This window comes from Pelodiscus sinensis, chromosome 1 (assembly GCF_052426305.1).
Source record: "Pelodiscus sinensis isolate ZL-2025 chromosome 1, ASM5242630v1, whole genome shotgun sequence".
Classification (NCBI taxonomy): domain Eukaryota; kingdom Metazoa; phylum Chordata; order Testudines; family Trionychidae; genus Pelodiscus; species Pelodiscus sinensis.
In genome coordinates this window covers 46,301,348-46,316,650 of record NC_143052.1, presented here as the reverse complement: position 1 = coordinate 46,316,650, position 15,303 = coordinate 46,301,348, and the positions used below count along the sequence as shown (strand labels likewise).

Sequence of the window (15,303 nt, the reverse complement as noted above, 5' to 3'; positions counted from 1 at the left end):
GAACTAGTAAATAAACAAAAAAATGTTAATGCACTCTTTACCCTGTCATACAAGTAGTAGAGTTCAAGATCAAATCTTAATTCTGGAAGGTAGTAGATATAATTATGTGTTTTACAGAATTTACATTCGTTCTCTTGAAACCACAGTTCAAATTAGCAGAAAATACAATCAATGAGGTGGTTTCTATCTCACCATCTACTGAATATTTATCCAAATCATAAGATCTTCATACACTGAGCCACACCTAAAAATCTTTTCAGAGAGGGCTCAGATTAGGAACAGAAAAGGTACAGATCACAGAATCATAGAGCTGGAAGAGACCTCAGGAGGTCATCAAGTCCAGCCCCCTACCCAAGGCAGGACCAATCCCAATTAAATCATCCCAGCCAGGGCTTTGTCAAGCCAAAACTTAAAAACCTCTAGAGATAGAGATTCTACCACCTTCCTAGGCAACCCATTCCAGTACTTCACTACCCACCTAGTGAAATAGTTTTTCCTAATATCCAACCTAGACCTCTCCCACTGTAACTTGAGACCATTGCTTCTTGTTCTACCATCCGTCACTACTGAGAACAGCCTTTCTCTATCCTCTTTTGCACCTCCCTTCAGGAAGTTGAAGGCTGCTATTAAATCCCCCCTCACTCTTCTCCTCTGCAGACTAAACAAACCCAAATCCCTCAGTCTCTCCTCATAGGTCACATGCTCCAGGCCCCTAATAATTTTGGTTGCCCTCCACTGGACCCTCTGCAATATGTCCACATCCTTTCTATAGTGGGGGGCCCAGACTGAACACAATACTCCAGATGTGGCCTCACCAGAGCTGAATAAAGGGGAATAATCACTTCTCTAGATCTCCTGGGAATGCTCCTCCTAATGCAACCTAATAAGCCATTAGCCTTCGTGGCTACACGGGCGCACTGTTGAATCAAGTCAGATGCAGCTGTAGTTTGGGAAATCTTGCACTATGGCTTACTAGAAGTTTCTCAATCACAGCAACAAAATATTTGCTAAAATCTCCCAAATATTTTTTAAAAGGTATATATGCTTCATCTTACAGTTTAGAAATATTTTTCCAGAAGATCACTATACCTTGGGTGTAAAGTCTAGCTCCTCTTCCTCTGACGTAAGCCAACTGTCATCCCCTTCTTTTTCAGAACTTCTTAAATAACAAAAACCATAAAACAGTAAATCTCTCTCTCTTCCCCCCTCCCCAAGATTTGCTAAAATACTTTTTAAAAAACTCTTACCGTACTGAATCTTCTTGGGAAAGGTCATCTTCAACTGTTCAAATATTGATTACAAATAAAAAAAGAAATTTATAATTTTAGCATTAAAAGCAAAAGACTTAGAAGTTGCCAAAAAAATAAGCAAAAACATTCAGCATGAGCAAACTACAAACAATTCAAGGTTGAAACTTAGTATAAACCTCTTAATCAAATGAGTATGAATGTAAATATATTTTCTATTTTCAGTTGAAAAATCTGTGTTCATAGCTCTTTTGTATTTCTGTTCAAAATATTAAATACAGTTTAAAAATAAAACTAATGAAATTAGTAAACAACTGGAACACAGTTAATAGTTTTTGGTGGCAATAATGTAATGAAAGGGAAGTAAAAGTGCTAAGACTATAAAAATAAGAATACTGAGAAATTCATATGCATAGAAACTTTGAGCCTTTTTGTATTTACAGAAATACATGGTAATATGTTGGTCTCTGTCCACAGCATCACTCTGTTGTCTTTGCATTACTCTGCCAATGTAAAGGCAATGAAAAGCAAAATTGCCAGGTTTTGCAATTGCTGATTGCGCCAGTTCCACATCAACCACTCTTGACCCTCTGAGTTAGAGGCATTACAGGGACAGAAGGGATGGGAATAGAGCATATTGCACTGAAACAAACCTTTGCTAATGGAATGGCACTAACATACACCAGGGGACAAACTAAACCCGTACTACCCTGAGGACTGGGAAGGCCAGAAGATGGAGAAAAACCACTTGTGTGTCCCCATTCACAGCTAAGCAGAGTACAGCTTTACATACCCAAAAACTGGACCTATGAAATAGTCAGCACAGAGTCCTGTCAAAGACACTAAATTACAATGAAAATGGTTGAGATTCTCCATCTCCCCCTTCCTTTAATGATATTTGAGGAAGCTCTAGGCTTTCCAGGATTAGAAAATAAATACTGTTCTATGTTCAGATTGATATTTGAGATACCACTGTGTACGCTTATAATTTTAAGAGAAGTGATGAATGTGCCTTTTCTGACTTTCCATTAATTTTATTTTTTGAAAATATATTAACATGAAAATCAAATAGAAAATAATTGACTTATATAAAAGATTGAAATAGACATGATAAAGTCACAAAACTGAAAATTTACAGCAACACCATGTCAGTTAATTATAGGCCAAGTTAATCTCAGGAAATACATTCCTTCTGTTTGACAGAGAACCAAACAAAATACAAATAATACAGCAATCATATTCCTCAGAATTCCAGAATTAATGTTGGTACATTGATTATTATTTTTTCATAATTTGAGCAGAATTTTCTTATTTTGCTTTACTGTTTATAGCTAATATGTTGTTTTTGCTAGACAACTGAATGGTTGTAACTTCAACTCTGAGTGTAGATGAAACACTTATAAACAAATTCTGAACAGCAATAATAGCAGTGCTAGTATCTTTATTGAATGTTGTGCTTTTTTCAAAAATAACTCAAAAACAATCTCTCTCCCTCCCCCAAAATTTTCCATTTGATTTTTTAAAATTATAAATTTGTTAATTTAGCTTATTGATTGTTCTTCAAAATCTTTCTTTTTTTGCACTGCAATTTTGACCACTCTTTTAAATAGCACAATGCCTTTTAAAAATCAGAAGTTTTATTTACAAAGCTCACTTCAAAAACAAATAATATAATATAATAGACAATTTAATTTTTTTACTTTTTTTTCCTGAAAACGTTACAATATAAAAAAATATATAGGAATTCCCATAAGTTATATATTTTTAATCAACTTATGTCTTTTGTGAAGATCTCTTATTACTCAGTTTTTATCCTATTAATAGATTTTATATTTGCAAACCGACTTTGTGATTGCTGAGCTCAATGGTTAATTTTAAAATAAACAAGTTTAAAATGGTGGACAATATATCTGGTCATCCTTTGTTTCTATTTTAAAATTCTATTTTAAAGAACAGCCAGCTTTGATATCATAACATTTAAAGAATAAAAACTCTGTATTAGCCCAGAACTAGTCAAGTAAAAGGATTATGTTTATAGTAGAGCGTACACACAATGTTTTCATACTATATATTATCATATGCATTAATTAAATGTATTTCTGCCTTTCAAAGATAATGGAAATTGAGAGTACAGTACAAACTGCTCAATATAACTGATATGGCTACAGCATGGTTATTTTCTCTCCCCATCCCAGTATCAGTTAATCTTCCAAAACTGATACAAAGGCCATATTTGAGCTCTGGGTGCCTAGAGAAAGAGCAGCTCTGAAGTAGAGAGTATTACCCTAGTGGGTTCCACTTCTGCTTGGAGTTTATTATTATTATTATTATTATTATTATAATCCAAGTATTTTAAACTGAAAATACTCTCAATTTTTGATGATTACCTATAGTTAATTGTTACCAATTTTACAGCAATAATGAATTATGATTTATCTTTAAAACACAAGAGACAAACTCATGCTGCACGTTTTGGGTGTACAGGCAGTCCCCGAGTTACGCGGATCCGACTTATGTCGGATCCGCAATTACGAACGGGGCCCTCTCCCTGGTCTCCAGCAGACCAGGGAGAGGAAGCAAAGCGGCGGAGCACGCGGGCAGCGGACAGCCCAGACGCGTCTGGGCTGTCCGCTGCCCTCGGACTCCGCAGCTTTGCTCTGCTTTGCTCCCCGTCTCCCTGGTCTGCAGACCAGGGGGATGGGGAGCAAAGCGGCGGAACACGTGGGCAGCGGACAGCCCACACTGTCCGCTGCCCGCGTGTTCCGCCGCTTTGCTCCCCGTCCCCCTGGTCTGGAGACCAGGGAGACGGGGAGCAAAGCAGAGCAAAGCTGGGGAGCCCGAGGGCAGCAGGACAGCCACGGCGCGTCTGGGCTGTCCCGCTGCCCCCGTGCTCCGCGGCTTTGCTCCGGACGCCTGTGGTACAGCAGCTGGGGCGCTGCCGGTTGGTCCCATAGCGCCGCTCTGGGCGCTACTGGACCAACCCGGCAGCACCTCAGCTGCTCTGCCCCAGGCGTCCTGATTCAGCCACTGCTGGTCAGTTTCAGCAGCGGCTGAATCAGGACGCCTGGGGCAGAGCAGCTTGGGTGCTGCTGGGTTGGTCCAGTAGCGCTGAGGAGCGGCAGCGCTACTGGACCAACCCAGCAGCACCCCAGCTGCTCTGCTCCAGGCGTCCCCAAGTCAGCCGCTGCTGAAACTGACCAGTGGCTGACTACAGGAAGCAGCGGCTGACTACAGCAGCAGCTGAATCTGGACGCCAGTTCCGACTTACATACAGATTCAACTTAAGAACAAACCTACAGTCCCTATCTTGTACGTAACCCGGGGACTGCCTGTATTAGACATCTTGAGTTTGATTTGAAATAGTTATAAAGTGCTAATATAAAGCCAAACTGTATTTGAAAGTTGCTCATATCCACAGTTCTGGCTCAAGCCCAACTCAAGTTTGACACAATATCAAATTAATAGATTTAAATAAAACGCTATCACTTAATGACCCATCACAACACACATTAACAATACTTTCTGGACTCTTCCATGACAAATGCAAAGACTAATTAGTTTCTTAAAGATCTACAAAACAACAAAATCTATAACACCATCACCATAAAACAATTCAAAAAGTAAAATCAAATCATTAAAGAACTTTTGAAGTCACATAACTACAAAACATGTATAAACACTTAAATATGGCATTTTCACACTAGAAGTCTTATTGTATGGAATACCTTTCCCTGAATCTCTTGTTCTTGATATCTTGTTGGGAGACTGTTGCATTTCTATTTCCATTTAGGGAAAAGCATTAAAGGGACAGATGAAACAATGAAATCAGAAAATAAAAGTTGTAAAGTAGATACATACATACATGAAGATGAAACAAAGAAATGCATAACTTCTGACTGTTAATAATCTTTGATAGTGCTGAAAGCAAACAAGAAATGTCACAGATATAGACTCTTAGAACGTTGCCAATACATTTCCTTTTCATTTTATTCTCCTTGATTTAAATGTTCTTAATTCAATATTAAAATTAAAACATTTATCTATCAGATTTGTACTTTACTAGTGGCAAACACTAATCTCTAATTCCTGCCTCCCTAAACTCATGTGGTTTAGTCTCTCAAAAACTATTTATTTTATGTTTTCACATTTATACATGTATTGCAGATATGTTTATTGTCACCATATATATGGAATGCAGGGATAGCATCAGTGCCGTACATACAGTCTGCCAGATGGAAGGCCTAAATTTCCTTCACAAACACTTGCTGAAAAACTGATGCTGTGTTTGTGCCAGAAAACTAAAACTGAGAGCTCCATAGTTCAAAGCTAGTGCAGGAGACCTTTGCTTTGCAGACCTCATAAAAGCATACTTAAGATCAAGGCACATTCTCCAGTTGTTATGTGGTTTGAAACCATTTTCCCATAGGCACGATTAAGTACGTTTCTAATATAGTAAAACTTGTGTTATCCGGCACACTTGGGGTATGTCTACACTACCACCCTAGTTCGAACTAGGGTGGTTAATGTAGGCAACCAAAGTTGCAAATGAAGCCCGGGATTTAAATATTCCGGGCTTCATTTGCATCTTGCCGGGCGCCGCCATTTTTAAAGCCCCGGTAGTTCGGTCTCCGTGCCCGCGGCTACACACGGCGTGGAGTAGGTAGTTTGGATTAGGCTCTCTCTCCACGAGGAGTAACGGTATTTCGGATTAGAGAGCCTAATCCAAACTACCTACTCCGCGCCGCGTGTAGCCGCGGGCACGGAGTCCGAACTACCGGGGCTTTAAAAATGGCAGCGCCCGGCAAGATGCAAATGAAACCCGGGATATTTAAATCCCGGGCTTCATTTGCAACTTCGGTTGCCTACATTAACCACCCTAGTTCGAACTAGGGTGGTAGTGTAGACATACCCTTGGGGATTAGGGCATTCCGGTTATCTAAAAATTCCAGTTATCTGCGGGTCCCATCAACCTAGGAAAAAACAATGGACAATAATAGTAAAACTCAAGTTTTTAATATTGGTAGTTTTGTAGAGTGAGGCACTTGGTCTGACATTTCTATTTTGAGTTAAAGATAATTAGTACAGTAAAACTCCAATAATCCAGCATCAAAATGCCAAGCGCTCCTGACCAGCTGATTAAAAAGCCTGCTGCTCAGCACACGTGCTAGCTGTAACCGAAGGGAGCATAAGGTTGGGGGGGGGGGGAGGAAAATGGGATCGTGTTACAATATGAAGAAGAGCGTTTTGCTTCAGCGACGGGGAAAGGGGAGGGGAGGGGAAGGAGGATCAGGTTACAGCATGGAGGAGATGGGAAGAGGAAAGGGGAGGGAGATTGTGTCCTGGCCAGCTGTTAAGCCGTGCAGCTGTACCGGCACCTCCCGATTCTCCAGCAAATCTGATAATCCGGCACCACGTAGGTCCAAAAGGTGCCGGATTATCGGAAGTCTACTGTACTTCTTAAATAAAAAATTGTTAAGCCAATCATGGTAAACCAAGCCAGACCTGTGCACCTGAACATGTGACAGTACTGTAGCTAGGGGCAATGCCAGTTAACCAAGTTTTCTGGTTAACAGAGCGCCAGATAACAAAGGTTTCATTGTACTTGCTAACAAAGTCGTAGCTTTCAAGGAGCTCATCTTAACATGATGTCGATTATTTGTGTGCACCTGAAACCATAAAAAGATCTACATTTTGTCCCAGACCTGGAGCTTACATATAGGAGACCCTTATATAAGAGGATCCTCTTTACATGTATCAGTCAGTACATGACTATGTGAAAGTGGTGAGAGAATTTCTCCTATCCCAGATCCACAAATGGAAAGAGTGAACAGTGTGCAGGATGTGAGGGGAGCAGGACACATACTGACTTCCAACTCCATAGGAAATACTATGAAGTAGTAATTCATGTTGCAGTTATATTAGTATTTTTAAAAGAGTATTCTATGCTGTGGAAAGAACTCCAGAGGAAGCCATAAGCAGAAATTAGAATGAGGCAGCAATCACAGAGCCAATGCTCTTAACCAGCATGCAAACCGCCGGGGGTGTGATGAATGGGAGGGTGCTAACTTTTTCTTGACACCCCAGCCATTCAGTTAACTAAATTGCCTGTCTGTGGTTTTAACCCTTACAGTGGGTCCTAGAGAGTCTCCAGGAATGATAGGGAAGCAAACTGCAAGGAAGACAGGAGAGCCAATGAAGACAGAGGGGTCGGTTTTTTAATTGGAAGCAGTGGCCTGTTCCAGTCTATGTGAAGAGCTGGGAGACAAGAACTGAGCCAGGGAGTAAGGCATAGAATATCAAGCAACATCGTGCCTTGGGAAGGACTAAATCATGGAACAACAGACATGTGAGTAGAACTGGGAATATTCAATCAGATGTGATCAGGTTATTTTCTTTATTTTTGGGTTTGTTGGACTTCTCCGTGTTGTGCACTTCTACTACACCGCCCTTACACTGTCACTCTCCAAACTGAATACCAGGAAAGCAATTTTTGTGTATTAATCTTTCTTTTTTAGTACCACTGTGACACCTAGAAACCAAGTAATGTTTTCTTTGTTCTGCTACTAAAAATTACCTTTTAAAGACCATGAACCGATTCCTGTGTCTTAGAATGCAGGAGGTTTTGTGTGTACGTGACTAAAACTGAAAAGCCAACTATTAAGAAACATTACAGTTTTTTCAAGCACTCTCCAGAAGGAGAGTTAAAGAGCTTGAGGGCACCTCACAGTAAGAAAATTCCCAAATGTGTCTTCCTGGGTTTTCAAAGAAGTTTTTACACTTGGGTGGAGGCAGCAATACTAGTCTAAGGTCAGGGAATTTCTGACCTTGGAGAGTTTTTAAAAACAGAAACCTTTAATGACAGGGTATTTTAAAGTCTCTTTCTGGGCCCTCCTTCTCCATTTTAAGTACCAAAGTGGGGAACAGGCTTGACAGGAGGAAATTCAGAGGAATCACTGACAGGTTTCCTCTCAGACTTTTTTCCCCCCAGGCCTCTGTAGTGGGTTTTCCCAAGCAATAGGCAATACAGCAAAAGTTAGTTACTTCATCAAAATTACAGAAACTGCAGTTCAAAATATAGCAGGGGAACAAGGACATGCTATTTGGCAAGCACTATGCACATATAGCCTTTCCAAGTTATACTTTTTTCTGTGACAGAGCAATGAACTCAGAAATTTAAAATCTGGTAATTAGCTTGACACTAGTGTATTTGACAGCATCATTTAAAGGTGTTTTTTTTTAAGAAACTGAACAATTAAATAAGGAAAAATTAAGGCTCATTAAGGATCCTAAAAATAAACCAAATAAATAATGCTTACAGGCTCTGAGATGAAATGATATCTAATCAAGCACAATCTGTATAGCATTAGATTAATTTACACTATAAAGTGATATTAAAAATTAGCAGAATTTGTCATGACCTGTACAAGGTCTGTATTCTAATTAAACATGTTTCTGCTCAAATGGAGATTTTATTGAATCTGGCCATGATCAATCAAACAGTACATTTAAGAACTGTTTTAATAAAAATTTAAAACATTAAAAACAGGCATGCTAAAATATAAAAATAATTCAGTGTATTAAAACGTCTTTTCCAACAAGTAGTAAGGGCAAAAGAGTAGAAGAATGTAAGGAAATAATGTCATAGATGCTACAAAAGAGGCTTTTTTCAAAACATATCCAGACAGTTTGGATGCTCTCTTTTGAACAAGCACAGTTTGCATTACATAGCGCCTTTTTTCGAAAGAGCACTTTCGAAAAAAGGCGTTCTCCCTCATAAAATGAGGTTTTCCATGGTTGAAAAAATTGCTGTGTTCTTTTGATTTACTTTCGAAAGAACGTGGCAGCAATCTAGACGCAGGGAAGTTTTTTCCAAAAAAGGCCACTTTTTCAAAAAAAACCAAAACAAAACCCTGTAGTCTAGACACACCCAGAGTGACAAACAGGCATTTTTTTGGTCTTTGAACCACATCTATTTTTTTTCTAATTCCTTACATGATTTCTCCCCTGCCCCAAATCTTTTAATTAAACTACAGACACTGTTTCCCATATACTTTACAGAGCATAGCTGTTAAAGAAAAGTATTAAAATCTAATTCCACTTTATTTCTTTAATTAATCTTCCCTGAAAAATTATAAGGACGTTTTCTGATCCTACAATCATTTGTACTTATTTGCCAGTCTAGTACAATTTCTGGATCTTTAAAGGGTATAAAAATGGGTGATATAAATTTGTAACTATTTTATCCAATTTATATTTTGATGATAATTTTCCCTACCTTAAACATGAGAATAACCCGATATACAAAGAAGTTAAGGCCCAAACTGTTTTTAAGTATCCACCATATTGGGGTGTGTCAGTTCTTAAATGCCCAACTTGAGATACCTGAAAATCTGTGCATATTATACACATATGTATGTTGCATGCTCACAGCTCAAATTGACTTAAAAAGGGAGGTGGAGGGAGAGAAAAGCTAATGATATTAATGCAACAAAGCAAACACTAAAAAAAAGTAGTTTTTGAAACACCGCCCGACCCAATTGGAAGGCAGGGTGTGCCTAAAAAAAGGATAACTAGATGAGGCATCACTGGTATTCAGAAAAGAGACAGAACAATAGCAGATAAGACAAATTTGCTGTGGGAATCTCTTCTGTCAACTTTGGGGAAAAAAAACCCACAACACACCACACACCCTAAGCTACATTTGACAGGGGTAGGTGATCAAATCCAAAAACATGGAGATTTGGGAGATGAGTCAGAAATTGGGGTGAACAAGGGCTGTAATAGCAGGGATAAAAGAGCAACAAAATAGATGTGGGGTCTCAATCAAGTCAATATCTGAGTTGTCTGTATACTAATGCAAAAAGTATGGGGAAAAATTCAAAATACTAGTAAAAAACACAACCATGACACAGCTGGCATCCAGGAGACTTGGGATAATACACGATTGGAATATTGGTATAAAAGGATACAGCTTGTTCAGAAAGGATAGACAGGGAAAAAGGAAGGTGTTATCTTGTATATTAAAAATGTATACCCTTGGACTGAAGTTGAGATGACAAAAGACTACCGCGTTTTGTTGACGGAAGTTTTGTCGACAGATACTGTCGACAAAACTTCCGACGACAAAGAGCGTCCAGACACATTGAGTTCTGTCGACAAAGCAAGCTGCTTTGTCGACAGAACTCCGTAGTCTGAACGCAATGTTACAGGCAATAACACCTTCTGTTGCAGAGTTCTGTCAACAGAAGGTGTTATGCCTCGTAAAATGAGGTATACCAGCGTCGACAAAACTGCTGAGTTCTGTCGACGTTATGTCGACAGAACTCAGTGGTAGTGTAGACGCTGGTATAGTTTTGTCGACAAAAGTCCACTTTTGTCGACAAAACTAGGTAGTCTAGACACACCCATAGACTTGTGGAGAGTTTGTGGGCAAGGATAAAATAAAATAAAATAAAATAAAATAAAATAAAATAAAATAAAATAAAAATAATGGATTTCAATAAGGCAGACTTTAACATGCTCAGAGAGTTGGTAGATAAAGTTCCATGGGAAACAAATCTAAGCAGAAAAACAATTGAACACAGTTGTCAGTTCTTCAAAGACACATTATTAAGGGTGCAAGAGCACATCATTCCACTTTAGAGGAAAGAAAGTTAAGTATGGTACGAGACCACCTTGCTTCCCAGATCATGAATGATCCAAAAATCAAAGAGAAGTCCTATAAAAAGTGAAAACAAGGTCAAGTTATAAAGAATGAAACAAAAAACAGAAGTAAGTGGGGCAAAATTAAAAAGCTGAAGGCACAAAATGAAGTCAAATTACAGTAAAACTCCAATAGTCCAGCACTCAATTGTCCGGCACTCCTGATACTCCGGCATCAAAATGTCAAGCACTCCCATCCAGCTGATTAAAAAGCCGGCCGGCCGCTCAGATCACATACCGGCTGTACCCGGACCGAACATACGGTGGGGAGGGGGATCGGGTTACAGCATGGAGAAGAGCATTTTGCTTCAGCTACAGGGAAAGGAGAGGGGAGGGGGAGGGAGATCAGGTCCCGGCCAGCTGTTAAGCCGTGCAGCTGTACCAGGACCTCCCGATACTCCGACATATCCGATAAGCCGGCACCACCTAGATCCCAAAGGTGCCAGATTATCGGAAGTCTATTGTAGCTAGAGACATGAACTGTAACAAAAAAAAATTCTACAAATAGAATTAGAAGCAAGAGGAAGACCAATAACACAGCTTGTCCATTATTTAAAGAAGAGAGAAAAAACAATAAGAAAAAGTGGAAATGGCACAGGTTTTTAATGACTTCTTTGTTTCAGTTTTCACCAAGAAGGCTGGTGACTGGAGGCTTAATGTAGTAAATGCCACTGAAAATGAGGTAGGTTCAAAAGTTAAAATGGGAAAAGAAGAAGTTAAAAATTACTTAGAGAAGTTAGATGTCTTCAAGTGACCTGGGCCTGATGAAATATATCTTAGAATACTCAAGGAGTTGATTGAGGAGATACCTGTGCCTTTAGCTATTATCTTTGAAAAGTCATGGAAGATGGGAGAGATTCCAGAAGACTCTGAAAAGGCAAATATAGTGTCCATCTATAAAAAAAGAACTAATGACCCAGGAAACTGCAGACCAGTTAGCTTAACTTCTGTATCAAGAAAAATAATGGAACAAATAATTAAAGAAACCATTTACAAATATCTAGAAGATAATAAGGTGATAAGTAACTCTCAGCATGGATTTGTAAAGAATAATTTAAATCAAACCAATCTGATAGCTTTCTTTGATAGGATAACAAACCTTATAGATAAGGGGGGAAGCGGTACATGTGGTATACTTAGATTATAGTAAAGCACTGGATATTTAAGCACTCTTATGACCTTCTCATTAATAAACTAGGGAAATATAACCTAGATGGGGCTACTATAAGGTGGGTGCATAACTGGTTAGATAACCATTCCCAGAGAGTAGTTATCAATGGTTCACAGTAATGCTGGAAGGGCATATCAAGTAAGGTACCACAGGAATCAGTTTTGTTCAATATGTTAATAAATTATTTAAATAATGGCACAGAGAATACCCTTATAAAGGTTGTGGATGATACCAAGCTGGGACGGGAGTTGCAAGTGCTTTGGAGGATAGGATTATAATTCAAAATGATCTGGAAAAACTGGAGAAATGGTCTGAAGTAAATTGTATTTATCCTCGTTGAATTTCATCCTAAGTATTATACATAAGAAGGAACAATCAGCTGCAAACATACAAAATGGGAAATGACTGTCTAGGAAGGAGTACTGCAGAAAGATACCTAGGGGCTATAGTGGACCACAAGCTAAATATGAGTCAATAGTGTGATACTGTAGAAAAAAATGGCAAACATTCTGGGATGTATTAACAGGAGTAAGCAAGACATGACAAGTAATTCTTCCTCTCTACTTTGCGCAGATTAGGCCTCAACTGGAATACTGTGCCCAGCTCTGGGTGTAGCTTTTCAGGAAAGATGTGGAGAAATTGAAGAAGGTCCAGAGAAAAGCAACAAAAACAATTAAAGGTTTAGCATACATGACCTATGCAGGAATAAACAAATCCAGTTCTTTCAACAGTCTGGAAAAGAGAAGACTAGGAGGAAATATGAACTTTTAAGTGCCTAAAAAGATTTATAAGAAGGAAGGAGAAAAATTATTCTCCTTGACAACTCTGATGATAGGACAAGAAGCAATGGGCTTAAAATTGCGGTAAGAGATGTTTAGGTTGGGCATTAGGAAAAACTTCCTAAATGTCAGGGTAGTTAAGCACTGGAATAAATTGCTTACAAAGATACCACAATATCCAGCATTGGAGATATTTAAGAGCAAGTTAGATAAACACCTGTCAAGGATGATCTAGACAGTACTTGGTCTTGCCATGAGTGCAGAGGACTGGACTTGATGTCTTCTTGAGGTTCCTTCCAGTTCTATGATTCTATGGCTGTTTATAGAACTGTATTTAAAGTAGGCAGAGGTGGTGCTCAACAGCCAGTAAGGACCTAGCTTCTGTTCCAACCTACAAAGGCCAAACATCTCAAGAGCAAAGGGAGGTCTATTAGTCTTGAGATAATAAATCCTGCAAAATGTTTCTATAAAAGAAAATTTCTTTATTCGCAACAACTGTTTGCAAACAGAGACAAGTAAAGAAAGAAGAAACAAGGCAGAGATGACCATATCCCTTTACTACAATAAATACTTGCTGCTTTTAAATGCAGCTGCCTTAAAATGTTTAATGGCATTTCCAGTATAAACAAGAATATGATACTGCAGACCGAATAGCATATTTTCTACTGAAGGACAAATTGTGAAATTGCCTCCTTTTACACCTAAAAGACTTTATTAAATGTCAAATCCAGTCTCTTCTAGGAGCACATTGGCTCCCAATACTTGATTACTGTAGCTTTACAACAGTGTGAAATCCTAAGCAAACATGAGCCAGTCCAGAACAGAGTGTAGACAGGATCCATCCCTGCTTTAGAGTCACAGCTGCCAAAACTGCTAAGGAGCAATTCAAACTTCACATCTCCAGACAATCCTTCTGTTTTTCCATCAGTCAGTGCCCTCATACACCTGCACTCACCACATGACAGATACAATATTAGGAGGAAAGCGGTCTAGAAAGATAATGAAAGTGCCGTCAAAAGCAAGGAAAAAAAATGAACTCTTGATAACTGTGCTCAGTATATTGGGGAATGGTGTATTCTTCCCTGAGCCTTTTCTCCTAGTTGTAATGTTTTTATTCAGGTATGTGTTTGGATACTAAGTCTTCACCCATGTTCTGCTTATCTTTAACAGCAATATCAGGTGGTTTCACAAATGGCAATAATTGCCCCAGGAGATGGAGAGGTTATTTGGCCCGATTGCATCTTTCTCTCCCAGCCAGTAGCTCTATTTCGGAAGTATAAGATGGCATTCTTTGAATCACAGTGACTGTCTGGCTATGTCTAGACTGTAAAAAAGTCAGAAAAAGATACGCAAATTGTGAACCTCAATTTGCATATCATTTTCCGCTTTTTTTCCCCTGAAAGAGGCTTTTCCGAAAAGTGGCCTGTCCGCACAGGGCCAAATTTCGGAAAAACCTCCTCTTTCGGAACATTCCTATTCCTCATATAATGAGGAATACAGGGATGCCGAAAGAATGTGTCCGCTTTTTTGGAAACTGTTCCAAAAAGGTGGACATGTTCCTTGGATGCAGCAGAGCTTTCTGGGATACCTCTGCAGTGTGGACATAGCCTCGGTTATTGAGATCTGTCACCATAGGGTCAGTAGGCATATGCACTACATTTTGCCACCAAAACCTAAAAGGCCACAGGAGCACCACAGACCTTTTGGGAGGGAGTTACATTTTTATTTGTGGGGCTCTACACAACACTCCCACAAACACAAGATTTAATTCTTCAATCACATACACAATGAGGCAAGACCAAGTAGTTCAGCTCTCTGCCAGTGAGCAGGACTAGAACAGGATTTATCCCTAATTTTGCTTTATTTTTTGGGGAAGGTAAAAAAGGAGACTAAGAGTAAGGCTACTGTGTTTTACTTATTTATATACTTTCTCAAAAATTGTGTGATTTGCTGCATTTGAATATCAGCTCTGTTCATTTACTATACTATTACATTTAATAATTATGTATTAATATCATAAATCAGAGCTACTCAACATGCAGCCTGCAAGCAGTTTGTTTGTGGCCCACGGTACAGTTTGGGTTTAAGTGGGGTTCAACATGCAGCTCGCGGGGGGGGGAGGGAGGGCCAAAACAAAAAAGTAGTCAATATAATGGTTTTCTGTTGATATGCGTTTTAGTAGTTACATTCCTGAACTGTCATTGTTCATTAAAAGTACTGTCATATTTGTGGAAATATTGCATTTTATTAGTATCAACAGAACTGACTTAAATGGGCCCTGTGTGTTGTAAAGTATTGCCTTAATCTTTGTGTTCATGCCAGTCAATGTGAAAGAAGCTATTTGCATAAATATTTGCATGTATATGCAATCACACTTATGTTGTGGCCCTCAACATGTGTATGA

General features: G+C 39.0%; 1 protein-coding gene across 17 annotated transcripts in view; it reads right to left on the bottom strand.

The window, feature by feature from the left end:
* Positions 1-15,303, bottom strand: part of ANKRD7 (ankyrin repeat domain 7) — a 181,142-nt gene that overhangs the window by 145,042 nt on the left and 20,797 nt on the right. For 14 of the 17 annotated variants that reach the window (XR_012903776.2, XR_012903781.2, XR_012903777.2 and 11 more), the window contains exons 7-9: positions 4,973-5,023; positions 1,248-1,281; positions 1,090-1,159 (exon numbers count right to left, since the gene is read on the bottom strand). Coding sequence is in view for 13 of the 17 variants with exons in the window: in XM_089779172.1 (XP_089635298.1) it covers positions 1,090-1,159; positions 1,248-1,281; positions 4,973-5,023 (155 nt within the window). In the remaining 4 variants the exon portion in view is untranslated. The remainder of the gene's footprint in view (positions 1-1,089; positions 1,160-1,247; positions 1,282-4,972; positions 5,024-15,303) is intronic. The other 3 variants (XM_075929131.2, XM_075929142.2, XM_075929143.2) reach the window with 3 other exon arrangements.